Source organism: Hoplias malabaricus, chromosome 1 (assembly GCF_029633855.1).
Source record: "Hoplias malabaricus isolate fHopMal1 chromosome 1, fHopMal1.hap1, whole genome shotgun sequence".
NCBI lineage: Eukaryota > Metazoa > Chordata > Actinopteri > Characiformes > Erythrinidae > Hoplias > Hoplias malabaricus.
Window position 1 is genome coordinate 83,125,901 of NC_089800.1, and position 14,063 is coordinate 83,139,963.

General features: G+C 39.0%; 1 protein-coding gene across 5 annotated transcripts in view; it reads left to right on the forward strand.

Moving 5' to 3' along the window:
* The first annotated feature begins 8,183 nt into the window (after window positions 1-8,183).
* kif6 (kinesin family member 6) overlaps window positions 8,184-14,063 on the forward strand; it is a 94,017-nt gene continuing 88,137 nt past the window's right edge. For all 5 annotated transcript variants that reach the window (XR_010803706.1, XM_066675343.1, XM_066675350.1 and 2 more), the window contains exons 1-3: window positions 8,184-8,342; window positions 9,191-9,300; window positions 11,243-11,317. Coding sequence is in view for 4 of the 5 variants with exons in the window: in XM_066675343.1 (XP_066531440.1) it covers window positions 8,277-8,342; window positions 9,191-9,300; window positions 11,243-11,317 (251 nt within the window). In the remaining variant the exon portion in view is untranslated. The remainder of the gene's footprint in view (window positions 8,343-9,190; window positions 9,301-11,242; window positions 11,318-14,063) is intronic.

Sequence of the window (14,063 nt, forward strand, 5' to 3'; positions counted from 1 at the left end):
TATTTATACAGGTGTTTTTCATTGCATTCCTCTGATTGAACATGGGTAGAAACTGAGCCATCTGCATGGGAGGGCCTGATATAATGTCCATTACACAGCAGCACTCAGCAATCCTTCAGTAAAAGCATTGCTATAAAAGGAAATGGTATGCATCACAAACTTCTGGCCACGCATTTGGTGCACATGTCACAGATTGCTCTGGCTGCATTTCCATAAGCTGATATGAAAATATCACTGAAGCACCAGAGAGTTCCTGTGTCTTGGGATGGTATTTTAAGAATGTATGTTATTCTGGAATATAATGATCCAAATCTAATACAAATGAACAAACTTGGTAGCACTATGTAAATACAAATCAACTTCACTTTTTGACACTTCAGGACACTGGGATAGTGTAATGCTTTTTCAGCATGTAATTATGTTGAAAGACCAATTAACTATGGTGAATTATGTATCTTGAAAATATTTATGTGTATTAAAAACACATGCACACTTAAAACAATGTTTCCTGCAAGGGTCTTAAGTAAAATTAAGTAAAGAAATTCTATATAGAATCCTGAACACTTGTAACGGTGGGTGGATTGACGAAGGCAGACGCAAATGCATTAACACAGAACTTACTGAAACGAAAGAAAACCAAAGAACCAAGGAAAACTAACAGAAACTCATGACAAAAATCAACAGTGAAGACTAGATAAATAGCTAAGACAAACAAAACTACAGGTAAAACAGAGAATGGCACTAAACACAGGACTAAGAAACTAAACACAGGCCAAGGGAGCTAAACACTGAACAAGGACTAAACAAACAGACCTGGGGACTGGGGCAGAAGCAATTAGAGCAGAATACACACTGAGACTACTAAGAACTTGGAAAACATGGACTAAACAGAAGAACAAGACCACGGACATTAACAAACATTCCCAAGAACAGAGAGGTACAAAGAGGTATAAACAAACCAGATATGTACAAAGAGGTACAACCAAAATAGACAAGGGGGTTTAAATACAAGAGCACAGACAAGGAACACCTGGGAAGGAGGGGGTGGGGCTAGGGTGGAGCTAATGGAGAGACCAGGCATATTTCCATCAGGAAAGTTTTATATGAACCATTTTCTTTCTTTAAAAACCCTTGAAGAAGAAGATCATTTTTACGTGTGTATATAAATATTCAAGAATATTTCACAACTATTTATATGTATATTATTATCCCTTTTTAAAATCGTTTTCAAGCCTGAAGCTGGTAACTCATCTTGCCAATTACTACACTGTCACTGTGGTGGGTACATGTTCTGTACCTTAGGGAACATAATTGTACCTTATTATATTTGATATTTTGATTTTAAAATTGCATTCATTTCAAACACCCTATTTCATCTCCAGGACTTTTATTGTGTTCTTTTATTTTACACAGCTCTCTTAAAAGATTTCAAGATTTCATTCATCTCTCCTTCTGAAGAAGAGAACGTAACATACCCTTAGGAAACACATCTGGACTTTAAAAGCTTTGTTGTATCATTAAATATACTAATAATGTACCTGTACTTATTACTAATTAACAAATAACTGTACTAACTAACAGGCTGCATTACATCTGTTATAATGCCCCCCTGAAAGACCACCCCAAACATTTGGCTAGAGAGATTTATAGGTGGTGTCAAAATTATTGTTATAAAAAAGAATGTTGCTCTTGGACTGTTATCTGAGTGTAGCCTCTCAGTTGTTAGTTATTTTGGTCACTTGGCTTGCGTGTACAGCTTTCATGTCCTCTGAGTAAAAGTCTGTTGTCAGTTCAGTTATTGGTTATGAACATAACCAGAAAAAATATGCAGTTTATAGAGCCAGGTTTGTGAAAGCCTGTCAAGCACATTTAATATTACAAAACAGTTTCAGAGAATGAGATATAAACTGATTTTGGAAGGGATATCTCCCAGTATGAGTGTTCTCATTCTCTCATACATGGCTTGAACAGTCTGTGCAACCCTGGTGGCAGGAGAATGTGCTGATCCCACACCCTGCGTCTAATCCTCAGTAAAGCCCATCCATTTTGTGAACTCTTTTGAAATACCACAATAACATAAGCATGCAAAGTACTTTACTCGCTGAGTGACAGGACTGAAACCTCCCAGCGATGTATCGGACTTCCATGTTACTCACATGTCTCATTCACTGGGACACAAAGCAGAGAAGGCCAGGCCTCCTTTGAACAGGGCTGAGGCTGCGGCTTGGTCAGAGCCCACTGACCAATTTCCAACATACGTCATGAAAAAAAAAAAAAAAACCTCTGTCATCATGGTTCAGATGAAAGGGCCTGTACTCATGAAACATTGGCCACCCGCAATTTAACAGAAGTCACAAACCCGAGGAATTAATGACAGGCCATCCTTAAACAACACCGCCAATGCAGGAACCATGTGTGTGTTTGTAAATCCTTGTTTCTACTGCTCTGTAATATAGAATGTTTACAGTGCAGAGAGCAATGGGAGCCTCCTCCTAAAGGAGGTGGTCTGCTCAGATTCATGTTGGGTTGATTAGACCACAACCCCAGAGGATTTGCTTTGTCTTCAGTGAAGATATACAGTAGGTGTATTGTATTATCAGCAGTTGTGTTTCCCAAAAAACTGGGTGTTCCATCACAAAGTTGCCTAAGAACTATGGCTAATGCATTTTACTGGCCATTATTGCCCTAAAGCATTAATGCAGGCCTATTATATATTAAACTCTGTCTACAAATCTTCAAAAGTAATGTCAGTAACAGTTCTCTAAGGAGCAAAATCAAAGGTAAAACCATCATAATCAGTTGTAGATCAGACAGCCACATTAACAGTTTCAAAACCACCTTAAGTCAAACTCAGTTAATCAAGCTTCTACCTTTTGCCAGGCCACAACTAGAAGAACAGAACTTGGCAATGAAACCTGGTTAAAGAAGTTTCTTCTTCCTGTCTGAAAAGCTACTGTTCTCTCATGCATTAGTTTCTTTTTAGCTGACGCTACAAGGAATGAATGTCTTCCTGTGGTTCAGTCTAATAGCCGGTATACAATTGACGTTAAAAAGCGTCCTGAATCTGGATGATGTCCGATTACGCATTTAAAAACAAGCGTAGCCGTGTTTGTGATTAGATCTCTGTGTGTTGTGAGAACACTGTGAACACATTTGCATGGTTGTGTGTTAACACACTGTGATTGGGTCTGAACAATATTGAAACGGCTGAGTGAACGTGCTGTGTCTTGATTAAATGATGATCCAAACACAATAATCTCATCACAGGGACTTCTTTTCCAACGTATTTGCATTTGTCTCTCTGGGAAGGGAGCTGAAAGACAACCCCAGTGGTCTTCTGCATTTGTAACACATTTTCAACAGAGAGATCTCCATTTATGCAAAACTTACACAATTCAGTTTTAATATTTAAATATTAAGATTCATTGTCTGTGAGGAGTTTGGTGTGTTCTCCCCATGTTTCTGTGGGTTTCAACTCAGTGTTTCAGTTTCCTCCCACAATCCTAAAACACATGCTGGTAGGTGGATTGGCTGTACAAACGTTCCCATAGGTGTGAGTGTCTGGGTGACTGGGTGAGTTGTCCTTGGATGGATTGCTGCCCTGTCCAGGGTGTGTTCCTGCCTATAAAAGTCTAAAATAATTCAATATTCTATTTATTTTTTACAATGATACTGTCTCTTACAGTTTTGCCTTTTATTTGTTTTACTGTTTCTAAATTTCTGTACTTTCCATTTACTCTTTCTGTATCATGCTGGATTGCCACTGTGTAAGGAAAGTGCTCTAAAAATAAACTTGCCTTGCCTTTTGCCCACTGACTCTGTGTCGGCTCTGGACCCACCACGACCCTGAACAGGAAATGTAAAGAAAATGAATAAATGGAGATTTGTTGTAGAAATAAATTTAGAGGATATGGATTGGTCTGTTTTACTGTGAATAGCCTTTTAAAATGATCAAACAATATTTAAAAAATGTAAAAACAACAAAACACCAATAGACAAAAGTATGTGTAATCTGGAAAGCCATGTCTATTTTTTTTCTCTGCTGAATGTGCAAGGAGAAGCTTCCATGACTCTATGACTAGTTCATTCAAATTTATTTCTCTGTTAATCAGTTTTTAAATTTTTTAAATTTTCCTTAACTTTATAAAATGACCATTATTCTGAATCATTTTAAAGGAGCTCAGTGAGGTATCAAATGGAACAAGATGATCTGACTGATGTCAAATGAAAGCCTTACTTGATGCGAATTAAAATGGAAAGTGTTTGATTTTTGTTGTGAATTGGCTAGCACTGATTCCTAGTTCAAGCAAGAAAAAATGCTACAATATTAAACGTCCTTGGGCAAGACTCCAATTTGTCTAGAATTATTCATTCATTCATTTATTATCTGTAACTCTTATCCAGTTCAGGGTCGCGGTGGGTCCAGAGCCTACCTGGAATCATTGGGCGCAATTGGGTGCTTCACAGGGCAACACACACACACTCACACCTACGGACACTTTTAAGTCACCAATCCACCTACCAACGTGTGTTTTTGGATTGTAGGAGGAAACCGGAGCACCCGGAGGAAACCCACGCAGACACAGGGAGAACACACCAAACTCCTCACAGACAGTCACCCGGAGCGGGAATCGAACCCACAACCTCCAGGTCCCTGGAGCTGTGTGACTGCGACACTAACCTGCTGCACCACTGTGCCGCTCTGTCTAGAATTATAACAATATATAAACAATAAGTTGCTCTGGATGAGAACTCCTACAAATGCTGTAAAATCAAATTAGCGGTTGAGGGAGCAGAATGTGGTCGGCCATGATGTGACAAGTCATTTGTTGTGGTACAATCATCGTCATAAGGTTTGTTTCATCTCACAAGATGTATAGATAAAGGTCTGCCTGTTTCAGTCACAGTATTTCAACAACACTCCCTTGAAGATATCAGTTGTTCCACACCATTGCATCACAAAGCACATGAACTAAAGGTGTACAGGCAGCATAAGGGTTTTCAGCTGAAATTTGGGCTGTTTCCACAAATCACACTTCCACAAACATGTACACAATCGTTTCCTCTGTGCACTGGTGAATTAGGGCCAATAAAGTGGCAAAAACTGTGGGCTGTGGGAAAAATAATTGTGTGATTACGGTTCTAAAAAAAACTCAAAAGAAAAAAACACTGTATTCCTCCTCTCCAATTCATTACACTGAATGCTGGTGGAGGCACCACATAACTTTATGCCACACCATGCTCTGCACCCACAGTATTGCAACACAGACGGACACTGTGCAGCTCAGTATTTGTGGCTGGAGTTCCATGGATATGGGTCTTTCCTCGTGCTAGGAATGCATCCTGACATTCACTTCCATTAGAGCTAGGAATTAAACTCAAGTGAATTCTGATTTCACTCAAAGCCCATACAAGAATAATAGATACATTATAACAGCAGCCTATAGTCTTCAGAACTGATCCTGCTGGGCAGATGTCTAGCACAATTTGAAGATTCATCTTAACCTGTTTCTGCACCAGTAGGTCAGATTTTGATCATTTTAGTCATGTGTTGAGATGCTAGTGAGCAATGTGGAAGCTGTACATCAGCCTAGTTAATGATATTACTCTCAGTAGTTTGTAATGCAAAATGATGTTGTAGTACAGCTGAGAGCAGTATAATTAAAATAGGTGATGAGTAATTGTGATGACTCTGACACAATAACAATTATAAGAACAATCCATAATGAAAAGGCTGGTGGAAGATTATAAAATTATACTTTAATGAAATAATTAATTTGCTAATTAATTTTTCTATGTATTCTTCTGAGGAATGAAGCTGATTACCCTCATAACCCCTATATTTAGGGGCCATCTAACATTGTTTAAATTTGTGTTTCCCACCAACCCCTTTAGGCTTTAATGGAGCAGGCTTTAAATATTTGCTCTGAGCAATTAGCATTTACGTGGCATTCAAACAGCAGGGTGTGAAGCTTGGGATATTTTAAGCTAATTAAAACTTCTCTCTTTTGCCAGAGATCAATCTACAAAGAAACATTGAAGGAACATTTTACACACACAGACATAGACAAAGAAGTAAGCATGGGTTGCAGTCTGCACAGAGCTGTGACAAAAAAAAAGGCAACCAGTCATTTTCCCAAGTGATTTTTTTTTCTTATTTGCTTTGGTTTTGGTGAAGAACCTGTACCAGACTTATATTATATTATAAATATATTTGCCTTCATGAGAGGATACCACTCCATGCACTATAAACTAGTTCAGTCAGGGATGACAAAGAAAACTGATTTATTATTTGATGTCAGTTACACTTTTTTCAGACAAAATGGAAAAATAATATTAAAAATCCACTTTCATAGACATTATTTGCTATTTTTGGTGGTGAAAATGACTCCTTTACTGCAAAATCCTGGTGCCACTGTGGCAAACCACTTCATAATGGGCGCTGATGAAACAAATACGGTTCCTGGTATAACCGGCTGCTGCTTCCTGGCAGGCTATTTTTGGAAAGGAAGGTAGGTGCACAGACAAACCTACACAAAAAGTATCCATCTCCATTCAAGCCCTGTCAGGGTGGTGAAACACAGAGGACAATAGAGGCTCTGCAGAAGCATGTGGCTGTTATTTTCATCAATGTGAATACAATATTTCCACCCAGTGATGTTAACCTCATTGTGAAAGAAAAGTAGGTTGTATATGACACCTCAGACTCTGTTAGCCCCTCCTACATTCTACCAAGCACTTCACATTTTTACTCACATTACTTTCTGTAATGATTTTACTGACAACTAGTGGTCTGTGTGTGTCAGAAATTCTGCTCTAAACCTATTTTAAACATGGCTGAATCCATTTGGGGAACCCACTCTACAGACCATAAACTGGTACATTCAGGGACTACAAAACAACATTTGTTTCAATTCAATTTTTCATATCATGAGTTATGATAGATTTTACAGTTACATGCAAACTCTATTGTAAACAGGGCTAAGTTGAAATACCCTACGCATATTAGCTTATAATTAAAATCACAATGGCTGACTTACCTGATGTTAAGGAATAACGAATCATCTGATGACTGGTTTTAATCATTTCTTTTGTTGAGACTGCTTATAATTTCACAAGAAAAAAAGCAGCACATGAATTAGTTTTAGAGGAATTTACTTAAACTACCACTATTCTCTTTCTGAATCTCTGACTTTCTTCCTGCCTTCTTCCTCCCCACCCCTTCCCTGAAGCACTGAAGATTCACTAGCAGCATATCAGATCAGCCTAACAGAGCATAATCAGATGCCATTCATTCAGTAAAGAAAAATACTGAATGTTTTCTCAAGTTCCTATCTGGGGAAATTGTTAAGGTTTAAATTTAGGGCCCAGAGAGATGTCATTGACAACACTGGCTTAAACTTGTATTGCATGCTACAATAGCCTACATTTTAGTCCAGAAGTATTAGATAAAGCGATTAAGAATCAAATTGAGGAAAATAATAATATACAATTGATTGAAACTGTCATGTGAATACAGAGGTGTCTTTTACTATAATTTATTTTAACATTGTTATTAGCATTGCTATATTCATTCATTCATTCATTATCTGTAAGCGCTTACCAGTTCAGGGTCACGGTGTGTCCAGAATTGGGCGCAAGGCAGGAATACACCCTGGAGGGGGCGCCAGTCCTTCACAGGGCAACACACACTCACGGACACTTTTTGAGTCACCTACCAACGTGTGTTTTTGGACTGTGGGAGGAAACCGGAACACATGGAGGAAACCCAAGTGGACACGGGTCCACACACCACGCTCCTCACAGACAGCCACTCGGAGCGGGAATCGAACCCACAACCTCCAGGTCCCTAGAGCTGTGTGAGTGCGACACTACCTGCTGTGCCACCGAGGCGCATTCTCAATATATATATGTGCCATGGATTATTAATATTATCGTTTTATTGTTAAAAAAAAAAATATATATATATTTTTTTTTTTTTTTTTTTTTTTTTTTTTACAATAAAACGATAATATTAATAATCCATGGCACATTTTGATTCAGATTTTAATTACAATAAAATAAAACAGCTTTTACAGAGAGATTATTTCTGGTGTTAATATTCCTTCTTGTAGCCAATCAAATGTCAGGCATTTCGGCCACGCTGCCGAGGCCAAGCCCCTTCACCTAGCAACCGCCTCAAACAGAGGACGTGTGGAGAGAATATGGAGGACAATGGAGCCGAATAAAAACAGAGCGATATCAGTTTTCTGATAGAAACAGTGCAGCAGCTCTGTATGAAGATGGTGAAACAAACCATTCAGATTTTCGCCCGCGTCAGACCCACAGACAAAAGCCCAGCGGTGAGTGTGTGGCCTTCAGGTCAGTGTTTTTACTGTAGGGCTGTAAGTTAGTTCTGCTCAGGGGATTGTTCCACAAATTTCTCAGGTAACTAATGTGCTAATTAAGCCCATTGTGAAGCCTGTCTATTACAAAAAGAGCTTAGGGACATTCTTTTGGAAAATAATCAACTTTGGATTTTAGTTATCTCGCTAACTAAGAAATCTTGCTTTATGGGACATCCCATAGAGATTCTGAGTTTAGTCAGACAGGCCTCAGGTCAGAGTGGAAAAGAGTGGAGGGACAGTCTTCAACTCTGGGATTGTACAGCTACACATGAGCCTTAAGTCACCTTGACTAATGTAAGCATCAGCAAGTTGGGCTCATTGCGCTGATGAGAAGTGGAACTGTGTTTCCTGGATTGTTAGAGCATCATCGAAAATCGTTGGGATTTGTTTGTGATCCAGAACTAATTATCCAATGTCATTAAAGTTTTTTTTGTGGATGAATGCAATCTAATCCCCTTAGCAATGCTCCAATACCTAGTCCAATATCTTGGAAGGGTAAATTATGTTACTGAAGCCAAGGGGAAGGCAAACTACCTGGTAATACTCTTAAATTCATAAGAAACCTACTGAGCAGGTGTTTATTTATGACTGGGAAGGGATTTTATAATTTCCCTGATCTGTCTCATCTGCTTAAACTCACAGTGTATTCATTAAACACACGATGAGCCGAGTCAGGTGTTTTAGCACGTAAAGTGCAGAGATGTCTGGTGAATGGCCTCCTCAGAGAGCCACTGCTCTGTAAATTGTGTGAGAGTGGCTCATTCTCCAGAAGGAGGAAGCTCTAACTGTCCTGTTGTTTCCAGGTGTATTCAGTGGATAATGAGGTGCAAGGGGGAGGCAGACTGGAGTTCGTAATTCCAAGGGACTTAGCAGATGGCTTCATTAATAACAAGAGGGAGAGCTACAGATTCAGGTAAAAATATGCCTCATCATATGCATTTGTTGCATAAATTAATACAGTTTACAGGTAACGTGTTGATTTTTTTGTGTACTACATCATTTGAAAACAGCTGCTGTCTTTCACTTTGTGTGAAAAATTCATTAAAAATGAATGAACAAATAGGAGCGGCACGGTGGTGCAGCAGGTATTTGTCGCAGTCACACAGCTCCAGGAACCTGGAGGTTGTGGGTTCGATTCCCACTCCGGGTGACTGTCTGTGAGGAGTTGGTGTGTTCTCCCCGTGTCCGTGCGGGTTTCCTCCGGGTGCTCCGGTTTCCTCCCACAGTCCAAAAACACACGTTGGTAGGTGGATTGGCGACTCAAAAGTGTCCATAGGTGTGTGTGTGTGTCTGTGTTGCCCTGTGAAGGACTGGTGCCCCCTCCAGGGTGTATTCCTGCCTTGCGCCCAATGATTCCAGGTAGGCTCTGGACCCACCGCGACCCTGAACTGGATAAGGGTTACAGATAATGAATGAATAAATAGAAATGCTCTAAAATTACTTGGATTTATTCTTTTTACATGGATTCCACTGAAAGGTAATATTTTGGAGATGCATGTTTTTCTTTGGTCAACAATGATAAGCGCATATAACTGAAAATGCTGCCCACTTAAACCTCAAATATCAAGTTATAAGGTATAATAACATTAATTTTCACACTGTGAAACTAACTTTTACTAACTTTGACATAATGTAAACTTAAAATAAACAAATTAGTGTTGCATAGTAGTCATCTTGATGCTTGAATATGTTCGTACAAATGTTTTCTCTCAGTGGAGATTCAGGAAAGTGTATAAGGATTTAGGCCTGCAGTCTGCTGATGCTTACTGATGCACAGCAATCAGCCAATTCATTTAAATTACCTCCTTATTTTTACACTCATTCTCCATTTCCTCAGCTCCACTGACCATGTAGGTGCAATCTGTATCCAGAGCAGCCAACAAAAGTGCTCTGTGATCTTTTTTTTAGAGAACACATCCTCATGAGTAGAAATAGCATTCGAGTTTTAGTTTTCTTGAACTTAGACACCGCTGACTCCCAGATACAGAAGTGAGAGCTGAACCCTGAAGAGAGACCCCGATACCCTTGATTAGATGAGTTACTGTCTTTGACTTTGGATTTACTAACTGGAACATCAAGGTAAGTCTGTCTAATACATTGGCATCAGTGTTTAAAATCTCCAGCAGCACTGCTGTGTCTGATCCACTCATTACAGTGCAACTCCATGTCAGCACTGAGAATGTTTAACCACTGGAATTATACCTGCTCTGTGGTGGCTCTGTTGGTTTTGTGACCACTGAAGAACTGGTTGATTTTGTGTATTATTTTGATTCACTAATAAAACATAATTTTACGTGTTTGCCTTTTCATTTTTTGCATGAACTATCAGAAATATCTGTTTAAAGCTGGAGCTAAAACATCTGGTATATTCTATTCACGGACACTCGTGTGCTTACCCTGTGGCCAGGGCAAATTCAAAATTTTACAGTTGTAAGTGCCAGTAATGGATAGTGCCAACCACAGGACTTTAATAGACTTCCCAAATCCCCTTCGCTCATGGAAAAGAAATCCCACATTTGTAGCAGAAAGAGTTGATTCCCATTCTTATCCCATATTGTGTCAGCTGGGGCATGTTTTTTTTTTTAACAGGGTGGAGCAACATCAAATACAGAGCCTCTGAATATAACACATTTTTCTTAAGAGCTGCTCTGTTTTGGAAGAGTTATCAAACACATTTCATTCCAGACTGGCTTCTACTTTGAAGTAGATTTCACTCTTTCCAGAATTACTTGATTCTAGCATAACTCTCGCATGCTTCACTGTGAAAATATTTATTTAGAAAAGACCGCTTGTTTTTCTTTAAATCCTAGCCCTAATGAAAAATGAGTCGAGTCTTTATTTTTGTTTCTTTGTAGGTTTCAAAAGGTTTTTGATCAAGTGACCAAACAGGAGGACATTTTCGAAACAATTGCCAAGCCTGTAGCTGATAAGTGAGTATGATGCCTCATACTTTGGCATTTGGCTTTATTTATACAGACAATCATATGTAATTTTAACATATTCAATGTGTGTCTTACCTTTTCTCTGACCCGGAAACCACAATAAACCAGAACCAGATATTGTCAGTTCTGATTTGGGCCTTATTTACATACCAACATTACCATTTCAGCAAACAGTCACAGATCAGCAGCGTGCCTAAGTAGCAATGGCTTAGACAGGTTCAGTCAAGCAAAGACTACAATCTTGCAATGTGCGTAACAGTATGCTGTAGACTTGAGTTTGCTACGTACAATGTGTTTCTTCAATGCCAAAAAGAACAATTACCCAAATCCTTTGAATCTCCATGTCCAAAGTCAGCATGGAGAATAACATGGAAAATTAAAGGGACAACGTACTATAGAGTAAGATTCCCCAGGGCAACAAATTATATTCCTCCTTTATCACATGATGTATTCAGATTATGTTCTCGAGTTCTGAACGGCCAAATTCCTTCATACTCTTGATATAAGAAGAAATATGGGATGAGAACGTGTCTTTAAACTTCTGGTCATACACTGATCAACCACAGGCTTACCCTTACTCCTCTCACATCTGTGAGCTTTAGGTACCTATGAACCTGTTGTCTGTTCATCAGTTGTCCTTTATTGGACTTTTGTTATGTATTAAACACTGCAAGGTGAGAACACACCAAAAGACCTGCTATTTTTAGATGATCTGACCAAAATTAAGACCATCACAATTTAACCCTCATCAGCAAGGCTCAGATGTTTGTTTGCCCATTTATCCTCCTTCCAACATATTCATTTTAAGAACTGCCAGTTCTCTGGTTGCTTTATATACCCCAAGCCCTAGACAGGTACAACTGTAACATTCTCATCACCTGTCAGTGGTTTTAACTTTGTAACTGACCTGTGTATAGTTTATACTCTGAAATCCCCACTGAATTGCTGCATTCTTGGGATTTGTGCTCCTGAAACTTTTGTTCGTTTCTGTAATAATATTAAGACTAAAAATTGTTGAAATATTTTATTATGGGGGTTGAGGAGAGACAAGCATATTTGGTTTTGAGAAGATATGTCTTAAAATGTAATGTTAGATCTTTGGAGTAAGATTCTTCCAAAATAAACCAGCAAAAGACTTCTTGACCTGCATGAAGGTTTGATTCAGATCATTGAGCAATCATTAGCTTCTGATAATGAGCAGAGTTTAATGACTGATATTTCACACTCAATCATATCACACCAGGGTAAATTATGCATGGCTCAGGTTTAATTAGATATGTCCTTTGAGCTGGATGTCCTCTGGTGTAATGAAACAATTCCTCAGACGATGTTTATAAGCCTGATCTGAACCCCGTTTATTGGCCAGTTTATTACTGGTCTTGTTCTAATAGGCAGGCCATCATTTTTGGAGCAGTGCAGTCAGTGCACTGTGGTGCAATCAAGGACAGTGTAACCAAACTTGTGGTTTGTGTATAGCAAAAAAATCCTAAATAAGTAAGTAACAAATCATTTAGACAGGAGTCACAGCATCCAGGCAAACCAGCTCCTGTTTGCCCCTGCAGGTTGTGTAAGGGTGGATTCCCCTATCTTTCTTCCCCTAGGGTAGATGAACCAGCATCCCAGGGCTTACTTTGCATCTATAATTAGACCTATTTAAACCAGCAACGTTTTTACAGGCATGTACACACCTATTACTGCACGCATTACCGCAGTACACACAAGTCTACGTACAGCATTCTCTGGTATTAGTTTCTTTTCATAAGAGAGAGGCAGCAATTTTTCTTCATTATCAAAAATAGCCTTATACTGCCATACTACTACTACATAGGGGTATAATAGTTCACAGAATTTATTATTTTTTTTTCAATATGATACAGTATTTTCACAAATCCATTCTTATTTTATACAGCAAATATAAGGATTGGGCGGCAGGGTGGCGCAGCAGGTAGTTTTGCAGTCACACGGTTCCAGGGGCCTGGAGGTTGTGGGTTCGTTTCCCGCTCCGGGTGACTGTCTGTGAGGAGTTTGGTTTGTTCCCCCCGTGTTCGCGTGGGTTTCCTCTGGGTGCTCTGGTTTCCTCCCACAGTCCAAAAACACATGTTGGTAGGTGGATGGGCGACTCAAAAGTGTCCATAGGTGTGAATGTGTGAGTGCCCTGTGAAGGACTGGCGCCCCCTCCAGGGTGTATTCCCACCTTGCGCCCAATGATTCCAGGTAGGCTCTGGACCCACCGCGACCCTGAACTGGATAAGGGTTACAGATCATGAATGAATGAATGAATGAATATAAGGATTGTCTGAAAAGACAGTTTATGTTAATATGTTTAACATAACAATACAACACAGTAAAAAAAAAAAGCTTGATACAATACAATGAATAGAGTAAAGAACAATATACAACATATTTTTTATTACAGAGAAAAACAACTGCATTAATCAGATTTGAATATAGTTTACTTCAGTTAAAGTGGTTTCAATAAAACAAAAATGATCCTTCCTAGGTTCTTATTGTCATGCCATGTTACGTTCTTATTAATATTTCATCTTTACTTAACCATTCATTTTCTAGTTTGTATTTTCAGTGTATAGAGGGTAGGCTCTGGAGCCACCGTGTTCTATGAGTATTCAATGGTTGTACAAAGATGTACAAAGCAATGAAGACTGTAATGAATGAGGCTATACAAAGGATACCAACTTATCAACTACATACAATAGTATATGCATACTCTACATAC